This window comes from Thunnus maccoyii, chromosome 10 (assembly GCF_910596095.1).
Source record: "Thunnus maccoyii chromosome 10, fThuMac1.1, whole genome shotgun sequence".
NCBI classification, from domain to species: Eukaryota; Metazoa; Chordata; class Actinopteri; order Scombriformes; family Scombridae; genus Thunnus; species Thunnus maccoyii.
In genome coordinates this window covers 33,619,861-33,644,764 of record NC_056542.1, presented here as the reverse complement: position 1 = coordinate 33,644,764, position 24,904 = coordinate 33,619,861, and the positions used below count along the sequence as shown (strand labels likewise).

The 24,904-nt window shown below is 39.7% G+C and overlaps 1 protein-coding gene across 3 annotated transcripts; it reads right to left on the bottom strand.

Annotated features, from left to right (window-relative positions):
• Positions 1-665: 665 nt before the first annotated feature.
• On the bottom strand, positions 666-15,740 carry vegfaa (vascular endothelial growth factor Aa). 3 transcript variants are annotated; one of them, XM_042425188.1, is made up of 7 exons: positions 15,049-15,740; positions 13,137-13,179; positions 10,246-10,442; positions 9,098-9,174; positions 8,973-9,005; positions 5,977-6,108; positions 666-4,086 (listed from the first exon to the last, which is right to left on the bottom strand). In XM_042425188.1, exons 1-7 carry the CDS (start codon positions 15,112-15,114, stop codon positions 4,065-4,067), a joined length of 570 nt encoding a protein of 189 aa, XP_042281122.1. In that variant the 5' UTR covers positions 15,115-15,740; the 3' UTR covers positions 666-4,064. The 3 variants fall into 3 exon arrangements, with proteins under 3 accessions (XP_042281122.1, XP_042281123.1, XP_042281124.1); XM_042425189.1 differs by lacking the exon at positions 5,977-6,108 and having other exon boundaries at positions 8,969-9,005; XM_042425190.1 differs by lacking the exon at positions 5,977-6,108.
• Positions 15,741-24,904: the final 9,164 nt, after the last annotated feature.

Below are 24,904 nucleotides of genomic sequence, written 5' to 3'. Positions count from 1 at the left end.
ATTTCATGGGTAGCTCTACTTCGGAGGGAGACTATATCCGTTTTCCTGACTACAGTAATATTGACAAAATAAGCAGTTTATCTGTGTTTTACAAAATGACCCATAATGTTTTGTTGATGTGGTGTTCCTATCAATAGGATGAAGACACACCAACAGTACATTTGAGTCATGCTAGCAGCAATGGGTTGTTTGGTTGTTTGGGTTATGACCCATATATATATATATATATATATATATATATATATATATGGATATGGATGTATATCATCCATGCTGTTGGCTCCAGGTGAGAACTATGTAGAAAAGGTGATATTTATCCAACCTTTTAGCTTACGTTTTTATTACAAATATGTCAAGTATCTAAACCTAATTCTCTCACAAGTCTATCTGCAAATAATGAAGGCAATGGAGTTCCCACTTAGACCAGAGGAACTATTAAATATGTCTATTTATTGTCCCATTTTGTGCATTTATGACCATGATCTACTAGGATGTGAAACATCTGATTTGTCCTGATCACTTTTATATCAACTATATCTGACAACATCATTTACACACTGAAAAGATAAACGTTTAAACAAGGCTCCATTTGACGTTTAATAAAAAACAATGTATTTTCAAAATAAATATGTTTTAATAGTTACACTAAAAACAGCAACAAAAAGGAGTATTAATATTGTAAAATATTTTACAGCACCAATAAATATATTAATGTGAAAATATACTAAAAATGTTTGTGGCTGTACAAACTCAACAAAATGTCTGTCATTTAAATACAAATAGAATGTTCTCATCATCAGAGGACTTGAGAGGCATGTGCACTGAGCCAGCAGCCGGACTCAATGAAAACACTCTCAGGCCTTTAGTTTGAGGGTGGTAGAATTCTTTACAGTTGGTTCACATTAATGAACAGCAGTGGTACAACCTGTGCTAACAAATGACACAGGTAGGATTAATTAAAAGAAATTACTTGTGTAGGGTTTTCTGTGTAGCAGCTTTAGGCTATAAGCATCTGACATTACAAACCTTTAGTTTGACCAAGCATTAGAGGTTTTAGTACATCATAGCCTTGTTTTATGGAAGGGGTTAACGTCAAAAAGAGTTCAGACATTGGAGAAAGGACTAAAAATGGAGTCTTAAGTCACTGACTTTGAGTCTTGACCTGTCTTCTGACAATTCCTTATTGCAGGTGGATAAACTAATAATGTACACCTTTGAACTAATAATTTTATGCAAGAATAATAATTGATGTACATAAACTAGTCATTCTTTCCCTCAAATGGCTCAAGTTATTGTGGAAGAAGGAAGTGAAGTCACAGGTCCTGTCAGTTAGGGAGGAGCATGCAGCGTTATAGCATAGAAGTGCCTTCATTTGTCTTTGTATCGTCAGCATTCTCTGTCAATTCTTGCTCAAATTCTTTATCTAGTGGTCCTAATTGTCTTCTGTAATGTTAAGATGCAGCAGCCTTCAGACAATATGAATCAAATAATGAGCAGGGATGGGCATTTTAAGTAATTTCAATATTGGAGTACTTGTGTTAAATTATTATAGAGTACTCAAGTACTTGCAAAAAAAAAAACGTAAGATGTAAGAATAGGGTCCGAATGAACGCCCAAACGAAAATGCGGGTAGGGGTTAGGGTTAGCCTACTTTCCTGTACTGCATATTCATTTTGTTTATTTTGTTGAAATACTTCCAAACATCACACTTATGCATGGTCGCCATTCTGCTGGTAACATTAGATTGAGTGATGTCTGACTGAAAACGTTGAATGTCATTTTTACTTAAAGAAATGTTATCTGTGGCTGTGCAGATGTATCATTGTCCAAAGAAATCCCCAAAAAACATAAACATACACACACACACACATATATATATATTAATATATATATATATATATATATATGTTCCTTTTTACTCATGCCCATCCCTAATAATTAGCATATGTAAAAGCGCAGGACATGAAATCTGAGCCAGATATAACATGACATGTGGTAGCACATGGTGCATACTTTTTTATATATAACATCAGTATATTAGTTTTAAATCTTCCTATTGTTGCTCATGGTGTTTCTTCATCACTTACAATTAAAAATAAACCTTGTGACTTTACTGAACCTTATGTCTTATTTATTCTTTATCATACAGCTTTGTTGTCGATACTCAGCAATGAGTAAGTTAAATTTCTCATATGGTAACAGTTTAATATTAAAGGGAAAGTTTGATTTGTGGTTATTGGCTGTGTTTTCCTGGCTAAACAACAAGTGTAATACTTGGGACTCACAATGGGGCCATTTTGTTAGTGCCTGGGTTTAAGTCAGAGAAAACTGCGCCAGTTTACCACCCTCAGACTAGAGGCCCTAGTCTGATTGGTCTTCACTAAATTAGGTCCGAGCTGAACAGCGGCAACGAGACTCCCTCAGTCCTCCTTATGACGTGTCTTCGGGCCCACAAGTGCAAAACCACATGTCCATTGCCCCAGTCCAAAATGAAAAACACCTGTGTTGGCGTATCATTCACGCACATGTCGATGGCTGGGGTTTCTATCGGTCAACAGGCCCACCATGATCCCCCTCTGGCTGGTGAGAAACGCAGCTTTAGTTTAAATCAGGAATGTCAAAGCATTGTCTTTCAAGCCTTTTTTTCCCCACAACAAAAAGGCATCTACAGTCATACGTGTTCTCCATTCAATCTCCAGACAGATTGAAAACAGTTGAGGAGGAAAAACAAAAAAAAAAACACATTAACACTGCATATAAATATAATAATACAGAATACTGAAATATTCTATAAATTAGATGTAGTGTACTAGACAAAGGGATATCTAGTAAGTATATACAGATCGTTTATGATGAACTGCTCTGTTGTGGATGTATGACTATTTCTTTGGAACACACACAAAGCCATTAAATAAGAAAACTGGAAGGTTGTGGATTTCTACAGTGATGTGCTGTGATTAGCTCATCTATTTACTTCTTGTCTCCGTATATACCTACAGTAATATCCCTTTAGGCAGCCTGGTCTCAAGACATTTTGTGAAATGAACACAAAACCTCAAAATACAAATAATAAACTCTGTGCACAAAAAGAGAGACAAATCTGTTCTCCCAGCAGGGAAGGGGTACGTAAAGGAGGCGGAACCAGAAACAGGTAGTGGTTTGTTACCTTAAACCCTGACGAAAACTTTGACTTCCTAACTCTTGTCCTACCCTCAACTCCAACATTAGACATTGTTTTACTTGCCCATGTTTAGGGATAGGCCAAAACCTAATCCTAACCCTAGTTACTAATTAGTTGCTTGGCAAAACTTCACTGTTAGTTCGGTTCTTGCCACCGTCACGTAACCCTTCCATGGGGGAAGAAAGTCATCTTCACATTATCCATCACCACGGCACGTAACCTGCGTCAACAGTCCTTTCAGAAAACTCTGATAGACTTTTAAGGTGTGCTATCACACCAACTGGAGTCAGTTCGTACAGTGGTGACAAAACTTCACATGATGTCACAGAGGGAAACGGTTCTTGGACCTGCAGTTCAGTTCAAGTACAACAGATGTTCCTCCAACTCCGCCTCCTCATCCTCCCTCCGTCCCTGTACTGAACTGTACTCTTCTGTCACAGTTCGGAGGCAAGTTTGGCTTCTGCTGCACCGCTCTATGAAGTTGTGGTCACGAGTTTTTCTTACTAAGAAATATTTAAGATATTCATATCCACAGCAGACCAGCATCCAGTGAAGTGTTACATAAAATAAGATTTCTTTTCCCAGTTCTACCCATGAGCAGACCGCCACTGAAACATTTCCCGTTCACACGCCAGTGGCGCATTCGTTTCGCTTTAAATAGTGTCATTTTATGTAGCAGCAATACACATTGTCGATGTACTTATAGTATATGTACATATATATTAATATCTTTAGGCGGAAAGCAGACAGTGGCAAGATCAGCATCCACAGCATCTTGTCTTGCGTTGTCATTTTGTGTCCTTGCAGGGAATGCATCCTCAGGTTTCAAAGTGCTGTGCCAAAAAGAATTCCTTCATAACAGTGTAGTCCGCCTCTCCTGGTCTCATCTCCTTGGTTTGTCACATCTGTGGAGGACAAGATGCAAATTTGGTTAAATGACAAGCAGCAAATTGGTTTAGTACAGCCTCGTCTCACAGAATATGATAATGATCACAATGTCTTGCAGATAGCTGCTCCATGCAAAAACAATGAGATTAATTAGAGACAGGGGCAAAGAGAGGAAGTAGAAGTGGATAGTGAGGGTGGTTGGGGCTTGGGGGGGAGGGAGGATTGATGATCTGGGTCAGTTTCCAACTCCTTTCCTGAGCCTATGTTAGCTCTGCAGCAGAGTTGAGGGGGTGGGGTTAAAGCAGGAACTGCATGGTGGGGTGGAGTGTAGTGGGGTAGCGGGGGCTTAGGTCCCTCCACCCTCTCCCCTGAAAATGGAGCAGCCAATTGGAATCATGTCAGTATCACTCCACCCACAAGTGGCTCTCTAAATCCAGAGCAGTGTGGGGGGCCCTCGTGGGTCAGAGGTCATGGAAGTGGCTGGGTCAGGGGAGGTCATGAAATGCAGCCTTGTTAACTAGAGGGAGTGGTCCCACTACCTCTCTATTTGACTACATGCTGCACACAGGCAGGGCAGGGGGACTCCACTCATTAGTATTTAAGTTTTGTTTTGTTTTTTTTGCTCATGAATACGGCACATGAGTAAGAGCCAGTAAATGTGACAAGCAAGCAGCATGGACACTATCTCTGCATTCAGTCATTTGCAAACCTGCAAAGTGAATTACCATGACTATATCTATATATGTGCTGATAACCTACATGTGATATTTTTTTGTCAAAATTGTTTCAAAATTATGATTTCAGTTTTGACAAAAGAAAACTAAATATCCACTTACTATCTTATTGCCTGTGTTTCAACCACAATTCATGGTCTTCATCAGGAGATAAAGTGAACACAGTACTGAGAAAACTCTAGTAGTAAGTGGACCATGAGTTACAATCAAGCTAATATTTCCTAAAACATCATTTTCACGCTCAAGTTTTTGTTGTATGTATTATTCAGGTTTTGAGGTATCAGTCACTGAGATTTCTGCTTTCATCCCAAAATAATGGAAGTGAATGGAATCTTATTTAGCTTTGGAAAATGATAATTAAAATCAGTTTCACTGTTGCTGTTGATTTTTTTAGGTGTATATTTTCAATATTGTGAGCGCCACAAGTGAAATAACATTCAACCCAATTGTATTAGGGTGGCAGAAAGTGGGACCATTTAAAGGTTTACATGCTCCTCCATCGACTGTGGCCATTTTTCATTCCTTTTAGGCTCATAAAACCCGTTCAAACCCATTTTTAAAATACCTTAATGCATTTGTCATCAAGGTAACTTGTTGAACTAAGAAAAACATTCTTCGTTCATCAAAAGCTGACATTTTTTGAGACACAAGATTATGGGATGATGACCACTTGTGATGATGGGTGTGAAGATTCACTTCTGTGTATGAATTGTAAATAATGGCTTCTGTTTGCTTCATCCAGACTGACCTAATATGGAGTCTGAGTCTGGAAGTTTTGAACCCTATCCCACACTTTTATAATGAATGTTGGCAATGTCTGAGCTGAATAACATGCAAGCAGATATATCTAACATCTTAAACATTTAGACTGGATTAAAACAACATTTCAGAGTCAATCTCAAGACATCACCAACACTTAAATCTGATGTTGACTAGACCAAGTGACTGTAGCATCTGACAAGAGACAATGCCAGCACAGGGAAGCACGGAGCTGCCACATTCCCATCTACAAACACAACACAACATCAAAAAGCAGAGGAGAAGCATGCATTTCTCAGCAGGAAATCCTTCTATGCTGGAAGCACATAGATGGACGGAGAGATGAGTAGGCGGGAGAAAAAAAAAGGGGCATTCAAGGCACGTTGTTTATCGTGATATGTATGGTAAACAAACCTGCAAGTTCTTTCGTTTAACTCAAGTTGCCTGGACTTGCAGTCTAATTGTGTGAATTTGCAGGAACATTTACAGGTGAGAGGGTCCTGCACAAACAAGCGTTTTCTTCTCTCTGAGCAAGGCGCACAGTGGCTGCAAGGGAAGCAAAAAGGGAGAGACAGAGAGAGAGATCTAAGCTATAGAGCGAATTCTGCAGAAAGGACAGACACAGACACTCATGCAACCCTCCCCTTTTCTCACACCCCAACCCACCCCTTATCGTCACACTTACTAAGATCGCTTTGTAAAGACAATTTGTGCATTTGTTTACATAGAACGCAGGATTTGTGGCTCACATCCTGTATAACTAGTGCTTTGTCTGATCTGCTCCAGGAGTGGCACAGGCCTATATAGTCCTCATGTGTTTGTTGGTCATAACTGCTGCATTTGTGTAAATTACAAGGTGAGTCCATCCACTCAGAGAGGCTTGCACTAAGTCTACCGCCACCATGTTAAGGACTGAATACTTAAAGACAGAATGAAAGGAAAACTTTTACTTCACGAAAAAAATTATTTTACATCCTTGAAATCAATCCATCTTTTAGGGTGACATCATCCTGCACTCTCTATGTGCACTACTAGAATGCTATGACTCTGGTTTCAGCATGGGTTCAACAGGCAAAGAGAAGCATAGAAAATATTCTCAGCATGACAAAATCATCTCTTCACAGTTTTTGCTCAGTAGGTGCAAAAGAAATTCTTGACAACAGTAGAAGATGATTCCAGGATCTGTCAAATGCCCATCATCATTTATTCAAAGGGCCTTCATTTAAAGGGTTGGAGTCAGAGCCAACTGAAGTGAGCACAACTGCCTGTAAGAGGCGCACAAAGATGAAAACATCAAAGATGAGAACAACTACTACTTTGAAGTTGCCGTAGACACTGTAGCTGTCGTGGTATCTGTTACAGTGCTATGCTTATGAGATGGAAGGTCACATCAGAGACAAAACAAGGTTCCACTAGATATATAGGGGTGGCTGCTATGGGACAACAAAGAACTATGCTTTGTCTCATAGGACTGATTTTGCTTTGCACAGCAGCACGATCAATTCTATATCACCTTCTAGACCTCCGGCATGAAAACAGGACAACCCAAAGCAGAACTTATCGGTGAACCTCTCAAGGCTAAGATAATTTTAAGTTAAACACACCATGTGTCTGTATTTCTGTACTGAAGTGCTGGCCTGTAGCCACTGAAGCCATCTATCATCTGAAACAAAAGGAACATGGCAACAGAAAGTAGAAGTAGCAGGCACTTATCAGTGCAGTACCCTACAGAGCAGCAGACAGCCTTTAAGACAACCATTTCTCATATAGATAGCATGACCACTGCCATGGCAACTTCATTCTGCTGCCAAAGAAATAGAGTAAATGTTATACCAGACATAAATAAGGTCACAGGTAAGAGATGCTGAGACATACTGCAGCACTGCCTCAGGATTCCTACTGGTGTATTTCTCTTTTGGCCCTAACCCCTGACAAACAGTGAAGAAGGCAGGAAAAAGAGGAGACACCTGAGTAGATGTAGGGAAAGTCATGCAGGGTTCAATCAATAGCTGATAAAGCCAAACAAAAGGTTATCAACCACCAGAGCTTCTGCTTTATAATGTAGTCTCCTCATTAGCAGGGTGGATATTGATCCACAAGATAGGACTAAGCTAGGTGTATCAGGATGTATGTTCCTGTGACTGAATGAATGAGCACATCCTCTTTATAGCACCATCACTCCACCCTGCCGCAGGGTGAACTAGCTGCCTACGTGCACAGTGACAGGCAGACATCCAACGAGGCTGGACAGAGTTCAACTCATTTCAGCCCAATGACAAATGGATTTGACTTAGCTAACATGATCCCATCTCTCCTCCATCAATCTATCAGGATTTAACGCGTTGAGGCACAGTTCAGCATACACGCACTCCACTATCCAATTAAACAAGTTGACCTACCACTGAGAAGCCTCAAGATAAACAAACCACATGTATGCATATGTCAAACACACACACAGACCTATTTCAACTGTGACAGGGAGTGAATTCTCTCAACCAACAACGGCACCTCAGCCCGTCTCTGAGTTCATCCTCTATTTACATCACTAAAAATAAAAATAGGTTAACTGCATGACACCTGTTCCTATGATTAGACCAGGGAAGTAGCTGAGGGCCGAGGGTCAGGTTTGTGGAACTGGAGTCAGAGTGCAGACAGCAGCGGGTGGTCTGAAGCCTGCCAGCTACGCCTCAATCACTCACACTGTTACAGCCGCACCATAAAGCACTAAACCCACTGCCATAAAAAGAGCATGCTCAAAGTGTGGGAGCCCAGTAATGGTAGGTGGAAGACAGAATCTGAAAGCCCTGCTCTCTACCTTCATAATCCACAGAAAACATGATGGTACACTTGTAGATTTGGCTTGGATGATAGACTTGACATGACTTCTTAAATTTTGAATGTTTGTTTTAGTTTGACAAGAGATTTGGCATTCAAAAATGTATTTTTTTCTGTAAGATTTATCGAATGGTATTTCAGTGGGTTTGAATGCATTCTATGGTCTAAATACTTCCAAGTCACATCTTTTGAATATGCGTCCCATGGTGACAATAGTGATGTCACTTGAAGGAACCCTTATGTTTCATCTTGCCATTCTTCATTAATTTGCAGCTGAACTAAATCAGAGAACAGGGAAGGTGTGTGTGTGCATCTCAACATGAAGACAGAGTTCCTGTCAAGATGCAACTCTGCTGATATTCATACTGCTGTTAGCAGAGATCTTAAGCTCCACAGTGTCCAGCTGGCTGCTTCTCACTCAGCTCAGGTACAACAAAGTCACCAACCAAAACCAAAGACATGTTGGTTGTAGAAAACCCTGATTTTCTTTTCCAGACATAACCCAGAAACGTCCAATCTCACTCAGAACCCTTTAGAACAAATGACAAACAGAAAAAAACAGAACACGTACTTACTATTCTTTCTTTACTTGAACATCTGGCTTTAGTCTGAAATTTAAAAAAGCAAGATGATTAGACTTTTGCTTTTATTAAATGACTGACACTGTGTGCAAGAGAATGTGGACTCTAGAGTGTCTTACCTGCAATCACACTTTTGATGCTCGGCGAAACTTAAGTGAATAGTATGTTGCGTTACCATTGGTCTAACCCGCATTACCTTGAAGAGAAACAAAGGACATAACAAAGCAAGGATTAGATTAAAATAACATCAATGTGACTTTTTAGAACCGAGGTCACAAACTTCTTCACCTCAACGCCCTTATTCTAACATAACCCTAAATACAGTCTAAACACCGCAGCCCTGACCGCCCTCTAATCCAACGCATTGAAGACGTGACCTGTCTGTGTAACTGTACATGCCTATACTTCTCCAGCCGACATCCATGCTAAACAGCAGGCTTTGTCGGAGGCCAGGAGAGGCTTTGACCACACAGACATGGCTGTAAACACAGTGTGCTGGAGTAAACAACATATCTGAGATGCCATGCCACGCTGCTTCACTTTCTCTGCTCTGCGTCTGCATAGAAAAGCTGTGTGACTCCAAGACATTCTAGGCATGCACTAGATATACAAAAGAAAACCTCAGCCGGACAACCCCTTTTCATAATCCATGTCTCAACAATTACAAAGAATTAACCCTATCTGTTTGAGAGTGCAAACTAGTCATTTGTGTTCTAAAATTAAAAATAAATAAAATAAAGTTTTTGGTGCTTTCAACTGCAGGTTATGGTCTTCATTGGTAGGTAGAGTTTTCCCAGTTATGTAGATGTCTCAGTTGTCATCATGTGACCAAGGTATGGAACTGTGGTCACGTGATAACATTCAACTCCATACTGAGATTACATCATGACAACTGAACCATCTCCAAAACAACTAAACAAACTCCATCGGGTGATGACGGTGATGGAGATCCCCTGTAATGTTCCGGAAAAAGCTAAGATCAACTACTACTTCCATGGTCAGGAAAAAACTTTTATGCACAAATTTTGAAAAATGTACTCTTGAACTACGTACTCCGTACCCTTAAATTAATAATCCGCTCACACAAATTACAATTAACAGATTATAATCTTTAACGACATTGTCAGTGTTTATAGTGTATACTAAAGTGCTAGCATGAAGCACCAGAGTGGTCTATGGATGACTGTCTATTTTTTTTCACATATTTTTATCGGTTAAGTTCAACAATGGGATAAATTTGTGGACCTTGGTCAGATCTCGGGCTCACCTGCAATGTGACGTTGCGGGTTTCCGTGGGTACACATTCCATTGCTTCGTCATTGCAGCAGCCTCCACAGCGGTTGAGGACCACGCAGGAAGGGATATAGGTGTGTTCCGTATCCTCTGGATACTCCTGGAAGATGTCCACCAGCATTTCCCTTGGCTGGCACATACTCTTACTGATGACGTCCGTGAGAAGGATGACTAAAAGAGTGCAAATAGATTATCTTTTCATCATCATCATCATTGCTTCCATCATCTTTATAGCTATTTGAACACTACAGCCATTTATTTCCTAAGTGGTACCCAATACCAACACAATCTAAGCAAGCAAACAGTGCAACAGATCAGCAACAATTACTTGTGACAGTGACAAGCTTAAGAAAGCTGTAGAAACAAGTCATTGTCAAACTGGCTGAGACTCATGGATGACTGCTTTTTGGTGGAAATAGACATGAAAAACTAGCTGATGCTCTAATACAAAGACACTCCCAGCAGTGAGTGCAAAAATAGGAAAGATTTAATCCCAAGATCACTAAAAACTACTAGCAACCAACGTTTAGGAAATTCAATCAACTTGTGACCTTGGAATTTTGAAGTGCAACAAATATGTAGCAGCGGTTTTTGACAAAACGTATATACAATATGACAAACAAGCATAAAGTATGTAAATGTCAAGAACAGAAAGTTGATAACTATGTTCTGATAATAATGTCAGATAAAATCATAAATCCCAAACTCATTATTTACTGAAGCATAGATATTTCCCTCAGTGCTGGGACCTGCCTTCATTCTCTGTGTTTCCATCCCCTGTGCAGCCCAGAATAATCTGTCCCACAGTCCATCAGACTGGGTTCCCAGCGACCCCTGGCTAACTCCTGACCTCCTGGTTTGTCAGAGCAGCCGTGACCTCAGGCACTGTGGCGCCAGGGTTCACCTCTGACATGTGACCCCATGAGGGCCACCACTGTGGACGAATGTTAGAGACTGACTATGTGCCAATTAGCTTTCAAAGTTACTACAACAAATACACAGATGGTAATTTTATTGGAAAACTCTGAAACTGTATTTCAACTGTCCTGACCACTGAAAGTCACATTTCTTCAGCTGAGGCATGACGAGGCAAGTTTCACTGCTGCTTTTACAGACTGTAGAGTAAAAGCCACCCACATGACAGAGGAGCCTCTGTGGTAAGACATGTGATATGATGTAATAATAACAATAACAATAATAATGATAATAATAATAATAATAATAATAATAATAATAATAATAATAATAATAATAATAATAATAAAGGCATATTGACTAGCTATGGTCAGGGAGGAACTTCCACTATATCAAAGGCGGACCACACTGAAAGGACCACATGTGATTTTTTAACAAAATATAATGTGCAGCACTATGAATCACTCCAGTTCTACAGAGAATGACTCTGCAGTCTTGGCTCCAAAGTGACCTGGCCAGCACACATGAGCAACTAAAACACCAGCACCTGCTCCGGGACTGAGAGCTGCTGGAAAGACAGCAGACAACAGCCACATGTCAACATACTCAACTGGTTCTGCCTCTTAACAGAGGTTGCAACAATTTGTTCCCTCTTACATCATCCTGTAAAGAATATATCTGGTGATATTCTATATTCGTCCTTATTATCAACAAATCCCATACACTCAAACCAACAATGAATTGATCTACTAACAAGTATTGTGTGTGTATCAGAGCCTGATATATATTATTTCCTCATTGCCATAGACCTCTAAAATCAGTGAACCACACTGTTGCACTGGGTGACATGTTCCTTCATTACCATGAACACAGGCCAAGAAGAAAATCTTAACTCAAGGTCTGCTTTTTCAATGGCTTTCAATTGCACCTCATGGTTTTCAACATTATCAGATGACCAAAGTTCCATACTTTAGTTCACATCATGACAACTGGGCAAATTCCATATGTGGATGAAGACCATGAGATGTAGTTGAAAGAAAAGGTTTTTTTTAAATGAATATATATTTATGAGCAGTTTTAATGATTTAATAAAGCTTGGGGCTGAGTGCCACAGATAGGGAAGGGAGGTCAAAAAGTAAATCTTAAGAGAAGGACTGACACATTGTTGGTTTTAGTATTTTGTGGGTTATGTTGACAACAAGAAAAATAGATTCATCTCCATTTGAATGTCATGGCTGAAGTGATTTAACATCACAGTCACATCAATAATAGTAGCACAGCTTTTGGTGAGTGGTGAGATCTCTGACAGTGGCGGTGTGTTAAGTTCCGCAGCATGCAGGTGGCAGACTTCCTGCTCCCCTATAAACACCAACAACAACCAAACGACCCTGTGCTGGCCTACTGATGCTGTCTGTAGTGGCTAATCTGCATCTACATCCATCACCATCCAACAGGTCCAACCTTGGCCTGAACACAGCAGTGTCACTGTCAAACAAACATGCTTACGGCATTGAACCAAGGCTGACTGTCTGCTCATGTTGACTGTGTGCTTCAACCACAGACACACACAAAAATGTAACAACTGTGAATTATTATAATGTACTTGACTGTGTCCGTCTTTTCTCTCACATTAACTCTTGTTTTGAAATCTGCACCACTTTTATGGTGACTCCAAAGTCCCAAGTCAGACCTTTCACCGCTGGGAACTTTGATTCCTGCCTGCTTTGTACAGAAAAACAATCTTAAGCTCACACTGAGGAACCAATACACACTGCACATTTCAAAGCTTCAAACATTTAAAGAAATAAGTTTAGATAAGACCTATGGCGAAGGAGATACAAATGTTCATTACATGTCCACTAGGTGGCCCTATGGTCATCTGGCCTGGATACAGAGGAAAAGAAGTCTTTTAATTAGACAGTTTTATTATAGATTGTAGACAACACTTACCCTCATTTTTACTCTTGTCCACTCCCTTGTTAATGCTGGCAGTCTGCAAGAGATACACATGGGACCAGGTGTTAAATATTTCTAATCTGTATGCAGTACAGTTTCTATAAACATGTCATCAAATTGAAACAAATTCTGTCTTGTGGACTTTTATTGTACAAATCATAATACAAGAAAGCATGTAAATGATTTTATTTCCATGTTATTGCCAGCTTATGACATTAAAAGCTGATCCAGGGTGCAGCTAAATCAGCAGTCTGATGATGCTAGTTACCATGCCATAAGTTATAAATGATGATCATAAGAGTCATATCAGAATGAAGAGGAGTTAAACTCTAAAAACCTGGTTGTAATAGGCTTTAATTCCATTATATATCTGCTCATTAACAAGTGCAGTCAGAGGCGTCAACTCTGTCAAGCTACAAACACACAGGTGAGCAGCGAGGATGTTTACCTTCAAAATAAAAGCGCTGGAGCCTGGCGTTAAAACAGCTGTACTGTATGTTAAACAATTAACTTAAAAATTAATGGAACTCTGCATACTCAGTTGAAAATTTAAAAGCATGGTCTATCAGTTCATATTAATAAAATTACAGGCTTTTGTGTTTTAATCATTTGAAGACAGAAGCAGATAGTTCAACATGAAGCCATAATAATGGTGACAGTAGGCTACATGTACAAGAGGTGGTGTTATACTCCATTCATATCACTTCAGATTTCAAGGATTTATGAAGGTAAAAAGAATAAATTCTCTTAAAACGTGCATTCATTTCAATTCACTCGCTCGGATCAAATCAAATAGTTTAAATGGATCCCCGCGGTTTGATTCATTTTGAAAGGTCCAATAGGAAACGGCCTTTGTTTTGATCATAAAAAAACTTGACGTGACGAAGCGGCATCTCTGGGAGATTTCCATTTACCTTATGTGGCTGCTGTAACCGGCGGAGATGTTGCGTGAGAAAGCGGGTCGGCTGTGTGGAGCGAGGTGGGCATCCTGCAGGGCAGGACAGGAGAGCCGGCTCTCAGCTCCACACACGGCGGAGCACCGTGAGAAAAAATAGACCCAGAGTCCAGACTGCACTCCGTTTTCATCAAGGCGCGTCAGGCAAGACTCTGTTCAGAAATCTCGCAGTTTGATGAACTCTCTCGGAAAATATTAACAAAGTATTGCATTAATAATGACTCTAAAGGTTTTTTGGGAATCTATGAGTTACGTTTCAGTTCGGCGTACAGGTAACAACAAAGGCATCCATTTAACCAACATCATAGGCTGCCTTTTATAGTTTATTGCTTCGGTTCATTACAGCATTTTTTTTTTTTGGTGTGCGGAAACCAATGAAGACAAAACTAAATTTAAGTATTATTTCTATTTTAGTAAATGCGTTCGGTGAACAAAATATATGCCGAAATTGAGTGATTATTTTACAGAATCAAACCACACTTGATATTGATTTTTATCAGGCTTTTATGTTGTTCTTGTAAAGGAAATCTTAAACCGCCTGATTTTATATAGTCTGGCATTACAAAAACGAAGGTCATGTATTGAGGTTTTTAACAAAAAAGGAGCAAGTGAGACTAAGACTTTTAGATACAGACAGAGCAGAAAATGCACAAAGGCGAGCTAGTAGCCTATGTATTTGACAAAGATTTCATTTATTAATATATTTGTATGCATTATTTTCAGTTATTATAAATAGCCAACATCTTACCCTGCATGTTTATTAAGTATTATTGTGAGCACATTGTTTTCTTTGCGCAACACTTAAATCGCCCGAATAGGCCTACATGTGTCACTTCATCAAAAATAAAAGAGAATAAAGAAAGATGTTGACAGACAAGATGGTGACAGAACAAGAGAGCTTCTTGTCTATATACGTTTTATAGAAACTAGCGAATAAAGTCCAAGACTCACCTTTACTGTGGATAGTTGAAGAACCGCTGCCAAAAGGATTTGTACCAAACTGACAACAAAGTTCATGGTTGTAATTCCGCACGCGTCTTGAAATCCCAGCGGTCGTTTAAGACAAAATATAACAAAACAACACGCACACAATCAAAAAATGAAAAATGAATATTTTAAAAAACCGCGGCAAATCTTGGCTATAGCAAAAGCAAATCCATATCTCCCACACGCATGTGGCACGTTCACAGAGACCCTTCTTGTGTCTCCCAGCAGCGCTCCGCTGGAAATGTTACCATCCAACAAGCCTCGCTCATCCACAGACAAAGACACTGTGATGGGTTCTGAAATCCACACTGGAACCGGGACCACAGGAGTACAGCGATCCCCCCAAAATGACAACAATAATGTTCACAGGGGAAGCGGGAGACGGGCGGATCAGCTCACCAACTTTACGCACTGCTGTCTCTCTTGACGCTCATTGATCCCGCAACATGAAGGCGTGTGTGTGGAGGGATACAGACACTATTTGCCGGTATAAAGTGATCCTTTTGCTTTCTTCTGCAAACCTGTCTTGTTGTGCTTCTTCTTTAGTGTCCTCTCCTGTGTTGTACCTCGGTTTCTCTTTGAGGGAGTATAGACAGCAGCTTGTCCCCGGCTCCGCTGCAGTACCAGCCTCTTTCGCGTTCTGTCTCCTCTTGGCGGCTGACGCTGTAGTTCATGCGTTATTAAAGGTGGCCGGACATCAGCGGAAAACAGCTTGCTACTCTGGAGAGGCGGGGCCGCTGGGAGGACCAATGGCAGACGGAGGGAGGGGGGGGGAGGGGGGGGGGGGGGTTCGTCATAGATGACTTACAGTGCATCATTTTCACTGTTGATTTAAGGCTCCGTTTCCTTAGTGCATCACGACTATCTCTTGCGGTAGCTTAAGTTTGACACATCAAGATCAACATCGCAAGGTAATTTACGCAATCATAGTGATCATTTATTTCCCACAGTAGAATAATGTAGTGCATTTTTATGAATACTTCTAGAGCAGCTAGTGTAGATACAAGCACACTACAGTATGCCACAGTATGTTGTGTATATATGCTTTATTCTGTTGGTTTACCTCATGCACTTTCTACTGTAACATATATAACACATGCATCTTATCTTTATAACAATATATGATTGGGGATTTTTTTATACAGCATGACTCTTATTATATATCTTTTATCATATGGCATCTGTATAAATTACTCATGGTGTATCTTTACTTTCTTAATGAAAATTAAGAAAGAAAATCACATTTGGCTCTGATTGACATTGTTTGTTGTTGTTGTTTTTTTGTTTTTGTTTACTTTTTAAATCAACTTAAAGCTGCACTTGACATCTCCCAATGACAAGAGACCTCAATTCCCAGACATCCTGCAGAGATCTCAAAGGTCTTTGTAGGTCCAGTTATGAGTGGGGCAAGCCTTTTATTCTCATAAACAGTCTTAATCTTTAATATTGTAGTTGGTCAAGATGGTACATTTGTTTTAAAACTACATTTATTTTGAAAGCCGCAATAATCAATATTTTTTATGCAGTATTAACAATAGATCGAATGATTTGTGTAATGTGAAAAGAATCACTCCTACTGATGAACTCACAGAGAATTATTACCAACTCTGCAGTTCCTCTCCACTCTCCAGAGCTTTTTAGCATCTTTCAACTCATTGTCTTGGTTTCACTGTCCACAATTGTACAGTTTTGGCTCAATCTCCCAGCTCTCATCAGCCAGCAGCAGCAGGCAGCTGTTTTCAGTGAAAAAAGCTGCCCTGCCCGGCACCACCCGGCAGACAGACACAGTTAGAGAATAGCTTTTCAACATAGCGGAGCATTTAGCAGCTAAAGCTACTAAATTTTATATATATATATAAATATATATAATTTTTTATAGAGACCAAAAACAGAGCAAGAGGAGAGTAAATATTAGACATACATTTACCAGATGGACATAAATACAACTCCAAATGAATTTGGAACTTTCAAAGGTGACAATATGTGAGTGATGTGTTTCCATCTTGTTTTTTTAACATGACTATGAAATGAAAATTTCTATTTAACAATAATGGCAAAATGGCATTTTTATTTTCTAATATGTCTAGAAGTGAAGCACCTCATATGTTTTTTCATTTATTGATTTGAGTTTACATGTTTGCCCTCTAGTGGAGTCACAAGGAGTAACAACAGTTTAGTTAGTCCAGGATCATTCACTCAGAATGCTTTTTCATTGTGACTGTTAATTCCCAAGTGGAATTAAGCATTATTACTATCTACTTGCTGGAAACAGTGCATTTTTACTCAATAAAAGTGCTTATTTAGTAAGATGCAAAAAATGAAGGAAAAATGCCAAAATGGGTCTCTGGAAATAGACATCACCCTCTTAGTCAAGTCAAACAATTTTTTTTGATTCAGCCCAGAATCACAAATCTGAAACGGGGAAGTTTATATCTTATGTGTCTTAATCATAAGACCCCCGGACGCCCCGACCTGGCTCAACTGTTGCTGCGTCGCAATACGTCATCCTCTGAGAACACAGTACATTGAGATGGAAATTCTTCCTCATACTATAAACTGCTGTTAAGTGTCTCATAAGTGTCTCATGAACTCATTAATGTATTACTCAAAAAAGCATTCATTTTTTCACCAGTACCCATGCAGCCTTTGTTTTTTTTGGGGGGGTTTATTTAACATAGTGCTATTTTCAGTCTGTATACCTGATGAGTAAGAATTCAGGATGGTTTTCCATGAGGTCTTACACTTGTTGATTGCTTGTTGCAGTTTGGCAGGTGAGCCACACTGTGTCTCCTCTGAGGTTCTTCCAGAGGCTGGGGTATAGCTGAAACACATTAGTTTGTGTGACCTTACCGCGTCTAAAAGCAATTGTGTTTATAGCTGTCATAGCCATTATGAGCTGTTGAATAAATGATGACAACAATGCATTAATAGTATTGTACTCAGCTCTTGCACTCAGAAAACAGAGAGCTTGAGAGAGAAGTTCAAACCCTGCCTACTTTGACGCCTCCACACAACTGGCCAATCACTGCGGCAAGTGGGCGTGATTGTCAGATGTCTGTTTCAGAAAGTTACAAAAGCTATTGAATGCGCCCCCCCCCCCCCATTCTGACATCATACAGGTTTGGGGAGAGGGAGTTTCATAAGCTGTTAGATGATCTGTCAAGTACTTTGTTAAGTATACTGACGCCTAACTATTTTCGAGGTTTTTCATCTCACACAGCACGGTTAAAGGCAGTGCTGAACACTGGTGCTAAGCCTTGTGTTATATGGACAAGACACCACCTCCTGCATCAGCACTAAATGTTGCATATGAAAGTAGACTGCTACTTTCACAGTTCATGGCAAGAGCTCTGTGGCTCAACTTTCAGGTTTTCAGCAGTATTGTATGTATTCTGCTGGGTAATACTATTGGTTTTACATGTGTACATATTTTAGTGCAATTTGTCATCAAATAAATTAGATTTCTTTTTTCAGGCAGTTTTGTAGCCTTCCAACTCAGCTTGAACTGATTGGTCTCAGGAGCTGCAGGCTTCAGCAATTTATGCTGCATTCAAGACCCATTAGGACAAACCACTGATAGACTTGACAGCTCAAAGCACCCACCTGGGAATTTTCATACAATATGTTTGAAGCTGTCACAATGCTGTGATTGAAGTTTTCTCTTGTCTTTGGTTCTCATCTGTTTTGAGTAGAATAAACATTCACTTGAGTGACACATTGGAGTTTAGATTTTTCTGGAGACTTAGCAGTACATGAATTATAACTGCATGCAGCAATACAATGTGTTAAAATGTCTCTGCTTCTGTGCTGAATGAAGAATGCCAGTTCATCACTACAGTTTTCCACATTAAAGCAATTGAGAACCTATTAAACATGTCAAAGTGAAATAAAAATCGAGCGTCAATCTACACAAACAAACTTCCTTGTAACTACAGTGTGGAGGACTTTGTTTCCCTTGAGCTTTTGTCAGGCAGCTCTTGCCTTCAGGCTAAGCTTATTAAGCTTCTCCAGAAAACCATTCTTAAAGTTATGAAAACTGAAATTAATACCTAAAACCAAATATTTGCTTCATGGAATTTATTGGCAGCATTACGCAGCATGGTAGGAAGCACTAATGTTACAGATTTATTTCAAGGAAAAGGAAAGTTACAGAAGTGAGTGCACAGATTCCTGGCTCATTCCTGAACACGCCTTTACTCTCACTGGAACTGATGACATGATTTACTGTAAGTTCTTCAGACAGATGCATTTTTCACCCACTGTCACTGTAATGTATCACAAAGTAAATGCAAATTTTCATCTTTTTGGGCCACAATAACCACAAACAAATCATTAAACTTAATGTTATACAAAAAATCTGAAAAAATGAACTCACTTGGAAAAATTGAAATTGTCAAGTTACGTGCTGCGCTTTAAATTATTTACTGTGCATACTGAATTACCCAGTCATTTCTGTTCAGAACTGAGCACTTCATGAGCTAAACAAGGTCCTTTTACACACACTTCAACTGGCAGCTCTTCAATGTCTCTCCAACCCGAAACTTTACAGCTGAGTTGTTCCTCACAACAAAAATTTCTTCATTCTGTTACAGGAAGAGTGAAAATGAAATTCAGTGACTCAACAGTGATAGTATCAGGAGAGAGATATTCAGCTGATTGCAATCTGCAACGTAACTGCTAGATACCACCGAAACCTACGCACTACTCCTTTGGGGCAAAATGGGAGTGGTGCTTTCAAAAGATTGTGCACCACATTTTATTCAGTAATTATGAAATTATATTTACTTAAATGTGTATAATTATCTGACTGATGTCAGCAATGAAGTTGGTGAGTAAAATGTTGCGACTTTATACAGACTGACTCCCAAAGTACTAATATGTTGTAGTATTGAGTAATATTAATCCAAAGTGCCCATTCAAAGAAGAAGTCCCAGCAAGCAGGTGAAAACTTGTACAAGGTGTCCAACTTTTGCTGTAACTACAAATTCATGATTGAACATCTTTGATGACATGAACACTTATAAAGATACTCTGAACTTTTTCCTTTTTCACTTCATCATATCAACATCTGTACAACATCCTGATACACACTGGGAAAGATCACAGCAGAACAGCCCCCCCCCCCCGCCCCCCTTTCAGCAGAATCCGGCTTGTTCCCATCACAGAAATGGCTCACTGCTTCGATGAAGCCACTCCACATAGTTTCCATGGTTGCTGCCCTCTCCAGCCTCCTTCTTTCTCCACTGTTGTCTTTTCTACATTCTGTCTTGCGTGAGATGAGATGCATAGCATGAGCAGAAGAACAGCCTCGCTCCTTATTGTGTGGATCAGTCGTCCATAACCTTTAAAGGAACTTTCTACATCACTGTAACAACAATTTGACTAGATCTGGTGACATGAATAGGTATTGGAGAAACACTGACAAGATATTTTGATGTTGTAAGTATTTGTTTTAATGACAGCAGAATAAGCTGCTCTTTGTCGCACCTTTTTCTCCTAACCAAAATGTTGTAAACCATGCTCCAAAGAGGAAAAAATTGAAATATTGGTCTCTAGTTGTCGTGCAGTGACAGAGCAGAACATAAACCCGCTGACACTAAGCAGAGAACCTGGCCATGCCGTACCATCTTGTGGTTTTTCATCCAAATGAACAGGAATAGAGGAGATGTAACTATTTTTCTGTTGTTTTGGTATTTCAGTAGGTGAGCAGGCTTCTAGAAAATGAAGGTTGAAGCTTGACCTTGGAATCAGTATTTGGACAAAAAGAAAAAATATATTTGCTGAAGGTTCACTATTTACCTTCAACCACATCTTGCAGTCTTACTCAGCATATGGAATATTTATTTTAGTTGTCATCACTTGACCAAAGTTCCAAACTTTGGAGCCACATTAGTCGCATGGCTCCAAGGATGGCAATGTCTGTCTGTCTGTTGATGGTGTACAGACATTCATGGTCCCCAGAGGATGAATCCTACTTTTCCTTTAGTGCCACCACTGTCCTTTAACGTGGTGAAGTGATATTAAAATTGTGAAATAAATGTAGCACCCCACTTTGGGAACGACTGCTGTAGACTCTTTTTAGTCAGATGAAGCAGTATTTTTAGTGACCAAACCTATTTTTAAAACAGGAGTAAACTGAATAATGCTTCCTACAGTATTCCTTTTCAGACATGTAAAATGTATTTATGCTCATGAGACTTTGTTTATTGAGAGTTTGCTGTATATTTTACTTTTCATTTTATCTGTTAAAAATAAACATACAATCATCATCATATGGAAAAATACACTCTATATTCCAAAAGCAGCAGACAGCTCAGACGACTATTGTACCTCAAAGAAAAGCTTTCTATGGCTAATGTTTGATGAGTAAAGGGTGAGGCAGAGAAATATTCCACATGTACTGCATGTCGTGTGCACCACTCACTCCATGTTCATTTACCAGAGAGCAGCAGTGCTGTAAGAGAGGATATTACCATATTATGTCATGGGCTCTCAGTGTATCTGACACTGCATGACCTAACTATTTGATACTCCACACTGTCAAAGAAGAATTATGGTCATGTACAGTAAGCATGACATCAGAGCAGCTGGCATGAGAACCATCTCAACAGCTTTGAGAGAAACATGCTTCATTAATCTGATTTAACACATAATTAGACTGACTGCTTGTCTGCTGATACATAACTTGTGGAGGCAACAAGTCCTCCATATTGACCAACAAAATGTGTCCTTTTTTACCACACTCTACACTGCAATTTTACTGATCTGACGCCACTATCAGCTCTTTCAAAACCGTTACAAATCACTGTTGAAAAATAAATATGTTTTATGATGATTTGGTGAGGTTTAGGCACAAACATGACTTGGTTAGGTTTTGGAAATACGGTTTGGATTCAAATACTTCAAGTACTTTGGTAAGGTTAGGGGACCTTCATCGTCATGGTTACTGTAATAACTATTTGGTTAAGGTCAGGGGCTGATCACGCTCATGGTTAAAAGAAACAAATGTTGACTGTCGTTAGGAAACAACCTGTGGTTGTGTTGACAGATTCAGTTATTTTTTTTGTTTGTTTGGTTGTTTTTTGGTTGAGCAGTGTCTAAAGAGGACACATTCCCTATGTAAGAGATTTCTAGATTATAGAATAAACTATTTGTACTGAAAACAGTTTTGTTTTCCCCATAACATAAAGGACACTTCCCCCTTTTTGATTTGCTGAAGTAACAGTCAGACTTATGATTACCTTCATGCTGTGCCGGAAACATATACTATGATATGAAAACAATGACAATGGCTAAGCATTGCCCACTAAATAAACATATAAGCATAGGTGAAGATATGAGGTGACCAGGAGCATACCTCAGGATGGTCTTTCTAGTATTTCTGTCTCAACCAAATATGCTGATGTTTTACTTGAAAATTGAGTCACACTTGTTTTGAAGTTCCTTTATATTTCTTTGTAGGCATGTGTGCCATGTTTCCAATTTAGACTTACTGTATGGTTCCCCTTTAACTCCGGAGTTTTTTGTGCTTTCTCATCTCACAGGAAAACCTGAGTCCCGGGCCGAACCTTCGCGGTCCTTCACAGTCCTGATGGCATCCTTCCCTGGCTGTTGCTGCTCGTGCTTATTGTTGTTGTTGTGATTGTTTTTCTTCTGTCCCCCCTCCCCCTTTCCCTCTCTCTTTCTCTCTCTCAACCCAACTGGTCAAAGCAGATGGCCGCCCACCAAGAGCCGGGGTCTGCTTGAGGTTTCTACCCGTTAAAGGGGAGTTTTTCCTTACCGCTGTCGCCAAGTGCTGCTCATGGGGGAATTGTTGGGTCTCTGTAAATTAAAGAGTACGGTCTTGACCTGCTCTATGTGAAAAGTGCCTTGAGATGACTTCTGTTGTGATATGGCGCTATATAAATAAAAATTGATTGATTGATTGATTGATTGAACCCTTGACCTAATATTACTATTTTTCTCTCACATCTTGATCATTCTGACCCACTAACAACATAAGACCATCCTCGCTTTTTTTCCCCAGTGAACTTGATGGTTCACCATGCGTTATCAGTGTGCTTTCCTGTTACACTGAAACAGTGCTTATGTGCACATTGTCAATGTGTATGTGCACATATTTCAATGTTTGCGCCCTAATCGGCCTCCCATATTTCAATTGAATATGACCCTTCGATTGAATATGAAACTTATAATATGTCCTTTCTCACACACACACACACACACACACACACACACACACACACACACACACACACACACACACAAACACACACACACACTTCACCCTTAACAGCCAGCATGTGACTCACTACATGAACCTCTATGAAATGCCACTTTGAGTTAATGAATGAACATACAGTATAGGTCCTGTATGGACGCTACAGTACTGTATACTGTATACTATTTGTGTTGCTTAAGAGCCTGTTGCTCCTTGACCCGTATGAAGGAACAAACTATCCTTCCCTCACTGTGGGTCTCAGGTCAAGATCCTACACTCAACACTTTTATCTTTTATAGTGTGCTCTTCACTTTGTTGCGTCTCTTAATAGCCTGATACTGTGCAAATTTGTACAAGAGGCTTTAACCCAGCCTACTGTATCCTCAAAATGTCTATGATACATGTCTGATATACTGTACAAACTTCATGAACTTGTGATAAGTTACTGTACAACAAGTTATGCTTTAGGTTGATATCACAGTCTAGACCAGCTGCCTTAACCCAAATGCCCCCTCACCCAAACTGTACCAGCATGAAGGTCACTTCTGCACTTCTTTAGCACCCTCAAGAAATCTTTGCCCCACTCGACACCCTTCCTCGCTGCTAACTCAGGTCAGGCTGAGGCCCATAGGACCTCTGACATGCTTTCTGCCAAAATATTTAGTCTGGATCCAACTTGCAGGAGAGTCAAAGTGATAACAAATGCACACACAGAGGCTAGAATACCCATCACACCATACTAATGCTATATTCATGGGAGGACAGAGAGGGAGGACAGTGAGGGAGGACAGTGAAGAGGGAAAGCGAGGGAGGACAGTGAGGAGAGGAACAGGAGGGTTGGAAGATGTGAGGGAGTCCCTCTGTGCTGTGATAACCTAATCTGGTGAGATGAGGAGGACACCAACACACTATTGTAGTTTGCAGAGCTTTAAGTATTAATTGAAAAATAACAAGTCTGCCACCTCCCCGTGCTTTCTGCTGATGCCACAAAATCCCAGTGAGTTCCCGGGGGCCATGAAACTTAATGAGCTTTCTTCCTGTCCCATCAGCATTAACACCCACACTAAACACACACACTGGCATTTGTCTTCCTGTAAAACACTCTCTCCTGATTAGCAGACATGTAATATGTATATCAATAGTGTGAATTCTGACAGGCATTCAAACTATTGTTCTTCAAAGCTTTAATTATTCTTCCGTACATTTTTCACTTACTACTTCTGCATACTTTCATCTACAGAAGCCATTTGAGTATCAAAATGTTCAGCTCTTTAAGGACATTTATTCTATTACTTTTCTTCTTTCAACTTTCGGCATTCACACACGTTTTCTGCAGGAAATAGATTTTATAGTTTTTCAATTAAGGGAGAGTTCTATATCTTAATTTTAAAAAAAAGTTTTCAAAAAAAATGACATGAAAAGACCAAAACCAACAATCTGTTAGGACATCTCTCAATACTTTCTGACCCTCATGACTACACAGACACAGACTGTATAAATTTGCCCTCACTAGCTAGTTGGGAGTTCCAGTCTAGACTGGCTAGTTTGAACTATCAGGCTAGCTAATTCACTGTATATTGTTCAGCTGGGACTGCAAAC